Source organism: Colletotrichum spaethianum, assembly GCF_022836535.1.
Source record: "Colletotrichum spaethianum MAFF 239500 DNA, contig65, whole genome shotgun sequence".
Classification (NCBI taxonomy): Eukaryota; Fungi; Ascomycota; class Sordariomycetes; order Glomerellales; family Glomerellaceae; genus Colletotrichum; species Colletotrichum spaethianum.
The window spans coordinates 136,447-153,113 of record NW_026054835.1 but is presented as its reverse complement, the minus strand read 5'-3'; the positions used below and the strand labels follow the sequence as shown (position 1 = coordinate 153,113).

The 16,667-nt window shown below is 53.9% G+C and overlaps 4 protein-coding genes across 4 annotated transcripts; 2 read left to right on the top strand and 2 right to left on the bottom strand.

Annotated features, from left to right (window-relative positions):
• Positions 1-7,344: 7,344 nt before the first annotated feature.
• On the top strand, positions 7,345-7,677 carry ColSpa_12540 (uncharacterized protein; the record flags this gene model as incomplete). Its single annotated transcript, XM_049278752.1, has 1 exon — positions 7,345-7,677. One exon carries the CDS (start codon positions 7,345-7,347, stop codon positions 7,675-7,677), a length of 333 nt encoding a protein of 110 aa, XP_049134709.1.
• Positions 7,678-10,007: 2,330 nt separating this feature from the next.
• On the bottom strand, positions 10,008-10,430 carry ColSpa_12539 (uncharacterized protein; the record flags this gene model as incomplete). The annotated part of the gene is made up of 2 exons (XM_049278751.1): positions 10,008-10,287; positions 10,375-10,430. 2 exons carry the CDS (start codon positions 10,428-10,430, stop codon positions 10,008-10,010), a joined length of 336 nt encoding a protein of 111 aa, XP_049134708.1.
• A 2,604-nt stretch (positions 10,431-13,034) lies between these two features.
• Positions 13,035-14,099, bottom strand: ColSpa_12538 (zinc finger protein; the record flags this gene model as incomplete). The annotated part of the gene is made up of 1 exon (XM_049278750.1): positions 13,035-14,099. One exon carries the CDS (start codon positions 14,097-14,099, stop codon positions 13,035-13,037), a length of 1,065 nt encoding a protein of 354 aa, XP_049134707.1.
• Positions 14,100-14,632: 533 nt separating this feature from the next.
• On the top strand, positions 14,633-15,500 carry ColSpa_12537 (mediator of RNA polymerase II transcription subunit 7; the record flags this gene model as incomplete). The annotated part of the gene is made up of 3 exons (XM_049278749.1): positions 14,633-14,890; positions 14,948-15,124; positions 15,174-15,500. 3 exons carry the CDS (start codon positions 14,633-14,635, stop codon positions 15,498-15,500), a joined length of 762 nt encoding a protein of 253 aa, XP_049134706.1.
• Positions 15,501-16,667: the final 1,167 nt, after the last annotated feature.

Genomic DNA, 16,667 nt, shown 5'->3' with positions numbered 1-16,667 from the left:
AATCTCGGGAGGGCGCAAGGGAGACAGACTAGGGCAGGGATGCCGAGGACTGAGACAGGATACAAGGTCGAAAACGGTGATAAGAGTACCTCAACGACGAGGAGGCGCCTATCGTGGTGAGGATGTCGACGCCGTCGGCCAGAGTCAGCAGCAACGGCTAGGACGATAAAAGTTGTTTCCCCAAAATCGCAGGCTCCGCCCATCCGAGCTGAGAGGCAGAGGCGTGACGATGTGGGGGGTTACTGGGTGCGCCTTCCTGTCTTCGTACCATGATGAGTGAGGAAGGACTGAAGGAGTATGCGAAATGCATTGCAGGCTTGCGCCTCCATCGTTCCAGGCTGCGTCACACGGCCCAGAATGGACCAGGAACAGGGGTAAGACGAGTCACAGTGCGCGCCAATCGGCTTTTGGGCGAGATCCTGTGCTTGTTTGGCTCAGTTCAACGGCGCCGAGTGACACTGTGGAGGGGGTGGCGTTGGTACGTATCGTCTCCGCGAGCCGTCTTTGAGAAAAGTGCTTCCAAGGCGCAGCGGTTAACATCTCGCCCGTTCCTCCCCCCACGAGACGACAACGTCGACATTAGGTCGATGGTTCGTCAAAGAGGCCAAGGGCCGTAGGGATTGAAAAGCGCACAGGACGGAAACCACTGCCGCCACCTCGTGTTTGTCAATCGAGAGTCTGGATGATGGAAACCTTGATGCTACTCCAGATGCTGGACACATACCGTTACATTGATTGGGGACTTGACCGTCAGTCTCGCCGGTCTGCATCGTCCATAATACATTGCCGCAGAATGCGTGCGACCTGGAGCATAAGAAATCTGTCGCAGACGGGAGGTGTTCGCCTGTTCTGCGCCTTCTCGCTTTGGCTCTCCCCGGCTTGAATGCATGCACCTTTGGCAACATCTTTCCTCTCCCCGATTGTTAAGGGGTGTCCCTAGTGGATCTGGTCTGAGGCGGGGCGTTCATCTAAAGGGATGCTCCGTAAGACCCGACCCGCTTTTCAGGTAGCTCCCGGTCCGGCTTAACTGCATCTTCCAACGTCCCGATGTCCCGCGTCTTCAAGCCACAACGCCGCCATATGTACTCATATCTCGAATCATTGAAAATGCTACACATGGTATGCTTCGACACCAAATGTGTCTCGTTTTCACGCTCAACTGCGGACACAATGTTCGCAAATACCTGGTCCGTCGGTCAATTTCTTAACGAGGCGTCAGACATGCCTGCTCTCCCTCCCCCCTCGTCCCGACGTGGACATGGCCTCTCAATGGGCCGTCAAATACTTGGCCACTTTCAAGACCTTTTTGGTGATGAATCATCCTGGAGATGAGGGCGTCCCCCTCTATGCTACCTGGGCACTCCCCCCTGGACCACATCGTTGGGCTTCAATCAACTGACACTCGTCACAAACCTGAGCATGAAGAACCTTGACCCTGGCCGCATCGCCATGTCATCCGCTATAGCCTCGCAACATTGGGAGCTCGCGTCGCGGCACTACCATTACACAGCCGTCAGGTGCTCGCAGTCATAGTGTTTTCATGTTGCACTGCGCCTAGCTAAGTCCGCTTCGCGCGAGCTCCTGCGCCGGTCAATAGTTGACCGCGCGGAATATGGGCCACCCTTTCCATGTATTGATTCGTTCCATCGCGTGTCGCAATGAGCCACCAGCATGTCTGCAATGCTTCTCAGCTTTCAAACACGTCAATTGTGAAGCAAGTAGGAGAGACCAGGCTGCACCCTCTATCAGGCCCCACTTTCATTATCCGCTGCATCGGCCGGAGCTTTGAGTGCATCGAACGACATCGGGTATTGCCACACGGCATGATGAACCAGATGAACATTGGCATTGGGCAGAATACACAAGCCAGTACACTTATTCCCACGGGCTACGAACACCAGATTCTGCTACCAACCGTCTGCTCCATCATCCTCGTCATTGTTTTGTACTTGACCACCCGCCTTGCCGCGAAGAGCGCATCGCGTGTTGTCAAATCTGCCTTGACTTTTGTTGTGTGGGTGCGGCCCATTCCTCTGACCCAACGCCTCGAAAGTCGGTCCTGACCAATCATATCCTCCCCTGGGTTTCTTTGCGGCTGCAACAGAAACACGCCCGTTTTGGTCGACCAACATCCAACCTAACCCCTGTCGCCATGTCGACCCTGCCTTGTACTGACATTGCCTTTTTCTGCCCTCCCTCCCCGTGCTTGACAGCCAATCTTATGCCAATTTCCTTGGTCCCAGTCACTGTTGCTAGTTTCGGCAGCATGGCTAAAGGTGTAAACTACCTGCGGGTTTCCTCACCGGTATGATCGCCAGACAAGGAGCATGACGCAGCTCAGCCTGGTTGCTCCACCCGAAGTACATTCTGCTGGTCTACATGAATAGACCCTACCATCTCGTGGCTTTCACGAGTGGCGTGCTGACGTGCGTTTCTTCTGCCCGTCATTGGTCTTTATTTTGTCGCTTTCTACCAAATGGGCCCAATCAAATCTAAAAGAAAGGTGCATCGTTTCTTCAACACATGATTCGCAAAATCCAAGGACTCGGGTAACCTGCGAACGCCTTCCAGAAGTCTAGGGTGTTTATTGGCCTTAATCCTGCAAGCTTTCTCCGGTCCAATCTGTCAACGAACACCATGGAGATTCCCGAGTGGCAACATCAGAGTTCATGGCGATACACACACACACAAACACACAAATCGAAGTACAGCTCGCGGCGATTCCTGTCCAAGAGGGCTCTCCGTTGTTACTATGTCCTAGCCGAGCTCGTGCTCAAGATCCTGCTCAGGGCCAACGGGCCGTCCCGTTGGTTCGTAAGCTCCAGTCAAGGTCGCAAGAATACAGCGACCTCACCGACGGTGGATCACCCGGCCTTACAACGATACTGGGCCGCGACAGTGGCCTCATCCACGCCCTTCCATGGTTCTCCAGGAGGTTCCTCAGCTACCCCGCCAGCAAAAGTGTTGCCTTAGTCGCCCAGGTGGCACCGCCGGTCAATTCATTTGCTACTTTTAGTTGACGACGGCCGTGTCAAGGGAAAGTAGCCACCTGCAGGGTGTAAGGTCTGGGTTCATTGGTGTCCACAGACGCAAGCCTATCCAGAAACGGTCCCCCAAGTTGACAGCGCATCAACAGTCCACACAGGGGATTCCCTACTTGTGATCCCTGAGCAACCCTCAATAGGTGGTGTTGCCATTGAGAGATATGTTCGCGAGACCGCTTGGCCCGCCCATCATCCATATTCTTCCATAGGCTGAGCTGTTCTCAAAGGAATCTGGGTCAACGGCTGTGATTTGATATAGACTTGCCAGGCGCATCTGAACCCGCCGTACCCTGAGCCTGGATACTACAATATCCTGGTCCGTGTGTTTCCCCTGGCTGGACTAAACTCCCGCATGATTGTCACATCATTGCAGTCCTATCTTGGTCGCTATCAGTGGTTGCATGTCTATCGTCAGGTAACTTCACACATGGAATTACCCAAGAGGAGCAATGGCGGTAGAGCATTCCAGTGAGAACTAGCATTGTTTTGCAACGAGCTGCGGATGCAGATGAGAGCGCAATCTGTTCAATCGACTGTCGCCGGGGAGCATCGTCCGGCGGTTTTGACAAGCCACATGTCATCCACTAAGAGGTTCAGGGTAAAAAGCGGATGTGAACCGCAGTCCTGCATCCATGATGGGCGAACCAGGCGCGCCGCAAGTCAGCCTAGAACTGAAGGGAGTGAGTTTACGAGGGCCTTTGTCAGGGGATACTTTTAACCTGATTACGGCCTGGGTACATGCACCTCCGACGGGGTTCTAACGTAGTCGATACGCAATGCAAGGTGGAACATCGGCCATGGCCAGCGGCCGGCCGCCACGTTGTCCTGCCCAGTGCTCTAACCAACGCCCGAAGACTTTGTTAGGGCCGTTCTCAGCTCTCTCACCTTCTTTGCCTACCATGACCCGCGGCGATCTAGACGCGAAGCCAGCGAGTTGTCCACATTGGGACAAGCGGAACGATGCATGTGAAGACATAGGCCAGCGGAGTCTCCTATGTCCCTGAACGGTTCACCTGATTTGCAATAGGCCGCATCCTCCTTAAAGCGCTATGGTTCGTCGACAAAGATGGACGCCTTTCTCGTAAGGCAAAGACAGGAGGAGCACCCCCTCCCTTGACGGAAGCAGCCCATGCATAGCAAGGATGTGCGGAGCGTCCGATTATTCGTTAACGGTGAAGTCGATCGACTGAGGAAACGGGATTCCGGCTCTGGCAGGTCTAGCCTAAAGTGACAAAGCCCTACTTTGATACCATGTTGAGTTGGTCTCGCCCATGGTTCCCTTTGCTTGTTCCTGCCCAAGTGGCTGCAGGGGTCCTGTGTTTGCGAGACAGTTGTCCTCCCTTGATGATTGTGCCTGGCCTGACCATGTGGAGAGCCATCAATCAGTTCCCCATGCTCAATTAGGCTCAAGTCGACCGAAGATGGGGGAAGAGAAGGATAGGAAGGTGGTGAAAGAGTCAAACGAGCATGCCAACCTTGCCGCTATGCCACCTTGATGACGTTCCATTCAACGCGGCAGGCAACAGCTTGGGGGTGGCCTTATGAAGTGGCCCTCGGTCAGCTCTGATGGCTGGTGGTGCTAACTCTCTTGGACGTAGCTTCGCCGTGGTGTCCCGTTCCTATGTGGTAGTGTGGGGGAACCAATGGCTTCACCAACAACGCCGCACAAACACAGCCTGGACTCAATGGTTCATGCCGGCTTCCACTCTCGCCAAGACCATTCCCCTCCAGGGGCACCGGGCAGATATCCCTGACATCTCGGCCCCCGGAATGACAGTTGTCTCGCGCGGGATAAACGTGAATCCATGATAGAAAAGAAACAAACTTCGATGGCAGGCAGGAGGAGGTGTGTGTGTAATACCAAGCTCCACAGCGGCCGCACGCAATGTGGGCGAGGAAAGACAGCCTTGTCTTTGGAGCGGGAGGCTAGAAACGCTGCCCCGTCGCTCCTTGCAGGTCGCAGCCCGCAGCGGGAATGTCGAGGAGGAGAATGCCCCAGGGCGGACTTCAGGGTTGTTCCTGGGAGACGAAAACTGCAAGTCTTCTGCAGCAAGGCACACTCGCGCATTGCCTACATGAGATTTTCGCTGGAAAGTGGAGCGATGTCGTCCGCCTTGCGCTTGGATGATACTGCGACCAGACGTGTGCAGCGATGGATGGGAACGTTACGGACATGAAAAGAGGAACAGAGGTGTGTGGGATGCCGAGTTTGTGCCTGATGAATAGACGAACTACATCTTGGCCAGGACCAGGGGTTCGCGGACTCAATATATCGAAACGGATGACCGGTGAACCAAAGGGCTAGGGGAAAAGAGAACATGTCACCCTCCAGCATGAATTCATACCTGATTTTTGACAGGCACAGGATATGTCTCTTGCCAGCGCCTCATGATGTCCACCCACACCAACTTTCTAAAGCCATATGCATTCTTTGCTCTTCCCTCTCCCAAGTCAGCCTAGACCAACACTTGCAATCTTTTGCCTTGAACCCCCCTTGCAAGTTGTGTCATATCTTTTTGAAGAGCTCCAATACTCAAAAGTGGAGAAATATAACGTCGAGCAAGGTCCCCTTGAAGGAGATTTCGAGGTTTCGACAAACGTGGCAAGCAGACGTCCTCAAATATCCGCCAGCCTCGATCTCGAGATGCAAGTTGGCAGGCGGTAGGCCTGATTTGCGGTCCAAGATTGTTTTGTCCGCAGCAGACAACGAACTCAATGGCGAGGAATAATTGACCAAACGGGGCAGATCCGAGAAGACACGCCACGACAACTTCCATGATGTTCTCGATGCAATGTCAATCACTTCCTATTTGTATACGAATTATACAACTCGTCTTTGAAGGAATGGGTTGTCTTGTTCGGTGGGCGAGTGGGCGTGTAAGTGAAGGTGAGTGGTCAACGGAATATTTATTCCACATCTCGAATCGGAAACAAGTCAAACAACCGCACGATAGTTGATCGTTTAATGTACATCAAGTGCGTATTTATGTGCGTGTGTACGTGAATAGTGTAGCGCGATGTAGTGTTGTCTGCGTGTGCATGGAGGCATCGTGACAACACATTGTGCGGGTCCCAATCAACGAGCTTGATCTGTTGACAAAGTATAAGTTAGCCTTGATTCCCCTCAAGCTAGAGGAGAAGACGCATAAGTAGGCAAGATTGTACACAGAAAAAAGCGAGACCAAACGAAGCCACGAAGCCAGTATCAGTCTGAAGTGAGTGTCAACAACCTCAACACCAATCCGAGAAAACAAAGGTCATCAGACGAACAATCAACCTTTGAAACAAGGGATACAAAAAGAAACGAACCATCTCACCTTGAGAGCCGGGCTGGTGAATCAACGTCAAAAGGGCGCACCCCCATTACCCACACCCCCGAGCCGGGCCAGCAAAAAGAGACCACCACTGCTGCCCAACCGCCTTTACGCCGGCAGAATAAAAAAATTTAAAAAGAGACTTCTCGATCGCGTTTGCGAACGACACTTCTTGTTCTTTCTGCCGGAACGGGCTGCCAGGCCACACCACTGCCGCTCGCTGCTCGGCGGGTCAATTTTTTCTTCGAATCGTACGGCAGGTCTCTTCTTGCGCTGGTCAGTTTCCTGTTTCTAACCATTGTTCGTTCTTATTTTCCTCACACGCCCCTCCTTCTCACATCGTTCATCCCACACATCTTCACCCCCATGACAACAACAAACCCCCTCCAAGCCAGAGAAGCTACCCCTGAAGAGGAGGGACCACCATTGGACACAAGTGACAAGAAGCATTGCTGTGTACAGCATGGTGCTGCATATTGTAGGGGGGTAAGAGGGAGGGGTGGCAACGTGGAGGAACTAAACAAAAGGGAAAACCAAAGGAAGGGACGAAAAAACATAAATAAAAGATGGCTAACAAACCTCTGTTCTGAGCTTCAGGTCCAGTACGGGAATACTTAGCATCAGTGACTTCATACCATACCCGAGACCCCCGAACGAACCACTTCTACTCCTCTCGCTTCTTCGCTGCTTCCTACTCCTCTCTTTCTCCTTGCCTCCTCCATTTGTTCTCCACCACATCTCTGCGCATAGCGAGCTAGTTACTTTCTCAAGCCAAGCCAGACGGACCGGCCCGCAGAGGGGAAAAACCCAAACGTTGCCAGAAAGAAAAAGAAAGTAAACGACGAGGAGAGACACAAGAGACGAAGAAACAGAGACGAGGGTAGAAAAGGGGGCCCGAACGAAAAAAAAAGACCAACGAACAAACCCCCCCCCCCCCCCCCAATCAAAACCCCCCCCCCCCCCCCCCCCCCCCCCCCAAAAAAACCATGTGTTACTTCTATCAAACACGATGGGCCTGCGGATATTGGAGATGGGGTCAGTTCAAACAACAGTGCAACAAGGAATACCGGACGGGCGAGACGTGCGGGCTGAAGCTCGTGTTCGAGACCATCCTGGATCCGGACAAATGCAAGCTCTGCTACGATATGGACAAGAAGCACCGCCGGCTCGACAAGATGAACAGGGACATTGAGCGCTGGCGCCGCGAGGGGAACCGCAGGGCGACTATCGAGCGGACAACCATTGAGGCACGGGAAGTCGAGCGCCAGATCCACGAAATGACGACTTCGCATTGGAACAGGGTTACGCTGGCAAACTGACGATCGTTGATTGTTCGTGGTTGTTTGGTCGTGGTAAGGATGAGGGGGTTCTGGATAGGTATGTTGAAACTCTTTTTGGCCTTATTTCTTTACTCCTCATTTCTTTCCGAGATTTTCCCCATATCCAGGTTCCCCTCGTCTGCTGTGCCTTTTTCCCCTTTGTGTGTGTGTGAGGTGAGGTGGGAGTGGCGGCAACGCTGTTCAGGGGTAAACCGATTCTGGGGCCGTAGGACCTTTGCTAACTTGGTTATGTCAGTGGCCCTGGAATCCTCCAATGCGGAAGACGGCCGATGAAAGAGGAAGAAAAGCGCAGGAGCAGTTGGGAGTCAGGACAAGAAAATGAGGGAAAAGGGGGAGGGCCAGCTTGGGCGGGACTGGAGGTTTTTCCCAAGTTGAGCCACGTAACGGCCGTTCATTCGTTGCTCTTTGCATTCTTTTCTTTTGGCCTTCTTTCGTGATTAGGCTTGGGACGGTCCTTTGAAATCTTCCAGAGATAAAATTTTGGGACGCAACTATTGTACACTCGATTCAACAGGAGGGCATTTCTTCTGTACGGTTAATTTGTGCGTGTGTGCGGACATTGTGTGCGCGCGTACCAAAGTACGTGTGCCCGCAAGTGAGACCGCTCAGATGTTTTCGTCGCAAGGACCGGCCCGCCGCTTAGACGGCGACAGGGACGTAATAGATGGCCCCTCATTATCGCATACCTCCTCTTGACCTCCCTTGTCGTCTTGGTCCCTTGGTCCCGTCATGCCCCTCCGCTTTGACCTAGCGGTAATGAATCCACCCTCGTAAGCTCAACGGAAAGAGGATGGATCCGAAGGTGTCGAAGTCGGAGTTCGAAAGGCTCGAAAAAGAACGAGGCGGCCCTGCTTCGGGGCACGGATTGAGGGGATCGAAGAATATGGTACTCCCACTTTTTTTTTCTGCACAGCTGCCCATCCAGCAGGTTTTGGCGTGCTTATCAGGCAAGCAAGTTGCAGGAAGCGGACTCTCCCGGCGAATGAGGAGGACATGCAAATGCTAAAGGTGAGTGGCAGTAGACGGCATTGCGTCAATCTGGCCAAGGTACGGCAAATAGCGGCTTTTTGGCGTGTCGTCCAGTCCTCTCATTGCCCACTGTGGTTCTTTTCTCTGTGCTCCAATGGCGAGCTTGTGAAGCCTGTCTTCGAAAGGGACGTCATTAGTCCTCACGTGTCATCGTGTAGCGGATGAGGCGACGACCCCGCGGGCATTGGATGGACCTTCTCATTAGCCCCTCTCCCGTTTTCGAACCCTAGCATACATACTCAAGACATTGAGAAGCGTACCTGTCATCTGACCCAAGGACAAAGTGGAGGGAGGAGCGGGAAGAACAGGTAGAAGGGCCTAGCGTAGGGGAAACCTCAGACTGGGGACAGATGCAACGGGCGAGAGGGTGGTGGGTTGTGTCGGGCTTGATGGGATAGGACTGGGAGGTCGCCCCATTTGGCTGCAGCAACCACCCCTCCTCTTCATGTCGTCCATCCCACTTCACTTCCAAGGTACCATTTCCTGGTCTTGTCTCCGCCAATGAGCCACGGGAACCGCACAGACTCCCGCACAACCCTGAATGGCGGGCATCAAGACTCTTCAACCTGAGCCTCCAAATGCCTCCCTCTTGTCCAAAAGTCAACGTTGCCCTCCCGTCCCGAGAGGCGGCCGACATTGAAGCTAAAGAGTGGTCGCTTCTTGCTAGGATGCAACATCCCTCGCTAAAGGGTCCACACTAGAAAAGGTAAACATCAGTCGGGAGGTGCACGTGGCCATCTTTCAATGGGCTAGACAACCCATGGCCTGCCGCTGAAGAATACTCAAGACGCATTTCATTGGCTCGCTATGGCACGAACCAGGGGGGGCTTCAAAGTGGGATGGATGGAATTTTTCATTGATTACTTCGTGGTCTTTTGGGCCCATTGTGTCCACCTTTCTCATAAACCTCGTTGTTGCCCAGGTGTTTTATACAGGGTTTTGACCAAGTACAGGGTTTCGACATAGAAAAGAAAAAGCGATATGTGAGTAAAAGTGGGTGCCTGGTATGTTAAAGGTGTGTGTGGGTTTAAATGTGTCTGAGTGCTGCGTTTGGGGGTATCGAGGGAAGGGGAAAAAATGTCGTCACTCCAAGCCAATTCGTCCCCTATTGCCGTGATCCGACGGGACCCTAGCCTTGTGTCGACCAATACGAGTCTTTGTGAATACACGATGAAAAAGAGAGGGAGAATAGCTTAACCGCCTGGCTGTGACCTCGGGGGTAGGGGGAAAAAGATGCCCCAGAAAAAGCCAAGGGTAGAATGATTCATGACCAAGGCGTGTCATACCATTGCCGCTGCTGCATCTGCAAATGTACCGACAAGGGGTTTGTCCGACTCGGCCTTGATTGCTGGGACGCCGCGTTGCATTTCGATCGTGTCATCTTCCTGGGGAAGCCAATCCACTTGGACACCGGCTGGGGCCTCGTCCTTGGACGCCAGCTTCGAGAGGAGGTGTTGGTACCGCACAATGCGGGCTTCTTGCCCTGCATACGCAAATGTAGTCGGCGCAGGCCGATGTGCGTGATCCTGCGGGGCAATCTCGAAAATATCGACCATATTGCTAGGAAGACCGATGTTAGCATTCCCGGTTCTGACATGAAAGCAAGCCCAAGGTCCCGGAGCTTGGGTCAGGTGTCAGAGTACGTACTCGGACGTCTTTGCAACAACTCGCTGCAGAGCCTCGGTCTCCCGCTGCACCTCCATTGGGTCCTCCTGTCCGTTCACACTCTGCTCTCCGAAGCTTCCATAGTGTACGTTATTTGGGTCGTCATAAAGGAGGCGTGATTCTTCGTCCTAAAGAAGTCTGTCAGCCTCCGCATACTACGCTGAAAGTGCGCGAGGCAAGAAGCAACCCACCTCGTCATCAACTTCCTTGTTTCCCCGCCCGAGGCATGACGCACAAACGCCCATCGTGATCGAGTAGTCGGCCGGTCTTTGGTTGGGTGATGCGCTATCTTCGGAGGTACTACGATCCCCGCACAGACAATATGAGGGCAACCGGGAAAACAGGTGTCATAAAAGAGTGGAAGAAGCTCAACAACCCAGCTTCGTACTGCAAATCGATGGCGGGGATGGCTGGAGCGATGGCGCGTGTTGTGATTATGATGCTGTTGGCAGAAACAGCAAGATTGCGACGATGGAATGACGTTCTTGTTTGGGTAGGCGGTCGCAGTCACGGCACGGATCATAGTTTTCACCGAGATTGCCCCACAGCGGGACGGGACGGGCAGCGCCGAGCTCCACGTCGAGTTTCTGGTCTTTGGGACGAAAAATATTGTAGGTCCCGGCAGTGAGTTCGAAACCTGGACCTTGCACCAACCCATCTGCTCACCTTATTCTGTCGAAACGGACAATCGCCGAACTTCAAATGGTGAACATACTCGGTCGCAGTTGCGATCCATACCATTCCTTGCATCTCTGTGGTGATACCGCCCAGCATTGCACTGATCCACCATGGAGTCTGGCTGAGTTTCGCAATTGTTCTCAGATGTCGGCTGGATTATCTCATCGACGCGAGAGCTAAGGTTGGGCCTCCCTTTGAACACGGACCTCAATATTAAGCCCTGTGCTGCTCTTTTCCCTCTTTTCTTCTCCCTGATCCCTAGGAACGGTCGCCGCTGCATACTATTGACTCTGGAACCCCCTTACAACCACCAAGATCACCTTTACACCTGTCCCTTCCTGAGATATTGATCATCCAAGTGGATGACGGGCCTACGAGGATGGAAATGCTATACAATCTGTAACTCCCTACGAAGGTTTTCCACGCAGGAAGCCTCCGGTTTTCCGCACCCTTTCTCAAGTCTAGTGCGCTTCGTGGAGCAATATGTCGCAATACAGGGAAACGGCATTCCTTCCGTGATGGCACAAAGCGCATCGCGAGACCCATCACCGCTATACTTGAGAGATCAACTGGATCGACGAGACATAAAAGCCAGCGCTCTCTCTTAACAAGATGTTTATTCTTTCGATCACCAACTTCCGCCTCGTCCAGTCGAGCTAGCTTCCGAACGAGCTTCCAGGCGCCACCGAAGTAGTCAACAGCATACCCTTACAATTTTCCTTATATTTCTCACTCTGTCTGCCTACACCACTCACTTTGCTATCCACAAAAAGATTTACAATGGTCTACCAAGTCAACTTCTTGGCTCTGGCCTTTCTTTCTTTGGCATCACTCTCAATTGCTCGTCCCGACAACCTGAGAGGTCGCACGCCTCCCATCCCAAACACATGCGCCTGCTTGCCCGTGCCAGAATGTACACCAAGCATTTCCACCAAGACCGAGACCGCCCACGAAACCATCTACCAGAGTCCCTCTGTAACTAGGCAGACTGTCACTGCAACTCTCACGATCACTCGTGCGCCGGTTATCGTGACTGAGACGGTCAGCGTCACCAAGTCCCTTGACGAGCAGGTGACTGTTACTTGCACCGAGGTCATCAGCGAAGGGCCTGATGGCACTGTTACCACCAAGACCAAGCCTCCTGGAGACCACGCCCACACTCGAACGAAAACGCGTACCTCTCATGACGGCGCTGAGACTCAGCCTCCTCACGACCACGACGACGGAGAGACTACTCGGACGAATGGTGGCTCCGCGACAGGTACTCGCACTGAATCTGGCGGCAGCAAGCCAACTCACCCTCCTGGCGGCGGTGACGACGGAGACGACGACGATGACGACAACAACAGCAGCGGCGGCGGATCGAAGCCAACTTCGGCCCATCACTGCAAGCACTGGGACGGCACCAAGTGCGTGAAGCCAACGGACGCCCCCAACCCTACCGGTGCTACTTCTACCGCGGTAGCAACGGCCACAGTTACGGGCACAACAACGCAGAACGCCCTGCCCACTTACTCGGTCTGCTCCGTTTCGGTGGCTCTCGTCACCATCTACAACACTGTCACAGCGACCGTCTACCAGAGTGGCCCCTCGCCCTCGACAGGTCCGGTGCATATGCCTCGCGCGCCTACAGCGGTGGCGGTGGAGTGGTAAAACTTTCTTCAAGTGCAACCTGGGTGTAGTATATGGATGGGCTATGCCGGGGGAAGATATATTTCTCCCCTTAATACGGAGGGTAATGGTGAAAAAGTAATGTTTACTAGAAGAGGTTCTCAACAATAGGTAGTTATTGAAGAAAATATTTGCTCATATGAAGTAGCTGAAGGTACACCTTGGGACGTCATATTATGAACCTGAAGTGAAAGTTTAAATTACAATAGTTGTACAACGCGAAGACGCCCGAAAGCCGCTCTTACTCAGCAAGCACCCTTGAAATGATGGGTAGCAGCATGGGAGACGCATCGTTACGAACGATAGCGGAAGCCCATAAAGTCGTCCTCGTCCTCGTCCTCATCCTCCTCCTCCTCGCCAACCGCTTCAACGTTCTCCTTCCCAGTGGCTTCAGCAGGCTTGCCCATAGGTCTAGTAGCAGGCGCAGCCGTACCCGCATCGCTCTGCCTCCTCAATGCCTCACGCTTTTCTTTCAATCTCCGAACCCTGGCCTCGAGCTCCTCCATGTCCTCGAACTCCGTCTCCAAAGCTCTCGTGGCCTCCTCCTTCTCATCCAAAAGATCCTTCTCGGCGGCAAGTCGCCTCTTTTCTTGTTCTTCCTCTTCCGTCTTCGCCGCCGCAGCGGTTTCCTCCGCCGTCATGGCTGGGGCAGCAATCACGGCATCTTCGGAGTACGGTGCTGTCGCTGCTGCGATGTCCGCTTCGAAAGCTGCCCACTCGTCTTCGTCCACCTGAGCTCTACCGGACCCAGTTTTCGCGGCTGCGCCATTCTCTTGTGCAGCTGGTGCCGCAGTTGCGTTCGCTGACGCTGCCTCCTGCGGAATCAACGGCGAGGGGCCAACTGGCTGCACAATCGGCGTCGAATTTGAAGATGTACCGTCCTTGTACGCGGGCGTATGGGGCCGTGAGGGAATCTGTATCTCGACGCCCTGAACAGGTGTTGTGGATGTCCGACGATTCAGCGACGGCGGCGTGAGCGTCACATCCTTGAGGTCTCGGTCCGACTCGCCGAGGGACAACCGGGAAGGAGTGCTCATATTTGTCTTGCTTCGCTTTTTCCGCACAGCGTCTGCCGCATCCTCGTCTTCCATATCCTCATCTGAGTCGTGCTTCCGCTTGTTCGACGGCGTGTCGCCCGCGGCTGCCGAACCGTTCGTATCGGTAGAGGCGTGCTGGACGGCCTTGAGCTTCGTCGTATGTCCTGACCCGCGGACATGGCCGTCCCAAAGTGATTCGGACTTGATTGCCTCGTGGCAGAGGGTACAGAGGAGCTTGCCCGCATCCGAATAGGCAGCATAGGGGTGCTCGATTCGTCTGGCAGCGCGCTGCTGACGGAGGAGTGATCGGACGTCGGCCATGGTAGGGTTGGGAGCGTCTTCGCGACACCTGATTATGTGCAGCTTCCCCTCCGATTCGTTTGGGGGCCGCGATTTTGGTCAATGGCGTGTTGATGGTGAAGGAGAGAAGGGGGATGAAATCATCTATTTACTCCATATTGCAGCCGCGAGCGACATAGCGCAACTGTCAGCTGGAGAGTGGAGGTGACATGGTGCGAGTGCCAGGTCAACGCACTGACACCAGTCCGAATCCGGAACAGCGGGGTTGCAAAGGAAAGACCTGCCGCCGCTACCCCGGGCAGCTTCCAGCGTCGGTGGACGGTGGTGCTCACCCCCGAACGCGCGCTGGGAGTCGAGTCGGCGCCTTCAAGGTCGTCTGCACCCGTGCGGATTGCTGCGTTTACCACCCACCAACATTTTCAGCATTACCCTTCCCGAAACAAGACTCTTTCCCTCCTGGGTCTCTCCGAACGCAAGCGGGACGATGATTACTCTGCCTTTCTGAGGAACTCTACGCTTCTCGTCAACTATCCACTGACTCCGACATCGTCAACATGGCCGACAACCCAGAGGAGCCATCGCAGAATGCGCTGGCCTCAACCTTTCCGAACCCGCCCCCGTTCTGGAGACAATTCACATCCGAAAATATATCCCGCCTCGAAGAGCTTCGCAGAGCCCAGGCCGAAAAAGATGGCGTCGCAGTCAAGGATTTGCCCGTCCGTCTACCAGACATCCCAGAAGACCTTATGAACCTTCAACCGCCGGCCGAGCCAGCAGCAGGCACCTGGAAGGTTCTTGGAGGAAATTATACTGTACGTTGCGTGCTACAGCCGTAAAAGCAATCACGAACAAGCTGACGATATTCGTAGCTCGACGACAAGCTTCCTTCGTTGGAGGAGGGCGAAATCCAGCGCTTGGCGCCGGCGCACTCTGACGAAAAGGACGACAAACCCCTCGATCGTGCATTCGAGTTGAAGAAGATGGCTAAGTCTCTTCTCTTGAACTTTTTGGAACTCGTCAGCGTCATGGCGACAGTGCCGGACGACGTAAGTTCCTCCCCGTATCCAATGCCGTATCCTCGCTGACTTTGAACAGGGCGCCGCCAAAATCCAAGACCTTCGTACTCTCCTCATCAATTTTCACCACCTTCTCAACGAATACAGACCCCATCAAGCACGCGAATCGGCCATCGCGCTGATGCAATCGAACCTCGATCGCACACGGGCCGAAACAGCAGCCATCAGGGCGCAGGTGGACAAGGCGAAGCGCGTTCTCGAGGGCCTTGGCAGCATTGATACCCCCAAGGCACCGGAAAATGTTACATCAGCCGTTGACGGTGAACTGACCGCCAAAGAGGCGGAGGCGTTTGGCAAGGCAAGGGAACAGGAAGTGTGGGCGGATGCGGATGCGTTGTTTCTCTAGCGGGGAGATGGAGACGAGTTGCCGGTTGCCGCGCTCTTACAGGCTATCGCTGAGTATCCTTACCTGCTTGAGGACGATGTGGAAGAGATGTTTGGGCGTTGGGAGGAGAACCAGGGGCGGTCGCAAGCATAGATACCCAATTTCACCAAGAAGAATGAGGCTCGGCAAATGTTACAGATGGTGGGGCAGGAAAAAACAGTCATGAACTGGCTGACGAAGTAGATGATAAAGAATGTCCAGAAAGGCAAATCATGAATTCGTGCTCGGCTGGCTAATGCCGGCGGCGAGCCAAAGCTGTATACGGTATCAAAATCCTCCCATTCGATCGCTAATGAGACCAATCTCCTTCCAAACTATTGCTTCGACGTGTCTCGCTGTCCCTGGATTACCATTTTACATGACGGTGCAAGGGATGGGGATGCAGCAGCACTCGTAACCATCGCACTCAATACACTTTGTCTTGCCGCCCGTGGCCTCTGCGGGCTTAACGATGCTGTCGACGATGGAGGTAGCAGCGCTGCCGGGGCCGTTACGGTTGACGAGGCCGGAGGAAGCTGAGCCGCAAGCCATTGCGATGATTGTTGGTGGTTTTTGGGAGTTGCGTGGAAAAGGAGGCTAACTATTCTGGGGCGTTGTCAGTTCTTGTCGCCGTGGACGACGTCTGGTGACGTAATTCCAAAGCCTGGACTTACGGTCGGGAATTGGTTGGAGATGTCTCAATTGAAGCGTCTGGTGTTGACGTGTCTTGCGAGCAATTGAAAGAAACGGGCGAAGCTTTGTAGAAGTAGTCAGGAAATCAAAGTGGTTATCAGACAAACACTCATAATCTCTCTCTCCCCCAAAAAGAAAAAGCGGTCCTGGCCCAGTCTCAACCCGGCCTTAAGTAAAGTGTCACCCCCCCCCCCCCCCCCCCCCATCCAATGCTTGAACTTCTCCAAGGTCCCGTGTTTCTAAATCCAGGAGAGTTGTCGTCATGGCGTGGCGGGGCGACGCACACCCAGCACCCCCTGCTATTGTGGCTGAATGGTACTCGTCGAATGGGGGGGGACGCGAGAAGAACGTACCAGACGGGGGCGGTGGGAAGTGGGAGGTGGCACCCCGGGGTGAGCTGGGCTGTCTATTGTACAGTTGCTGGCCATTGACCGCTCTCCGTTTCAGCATTCTTAT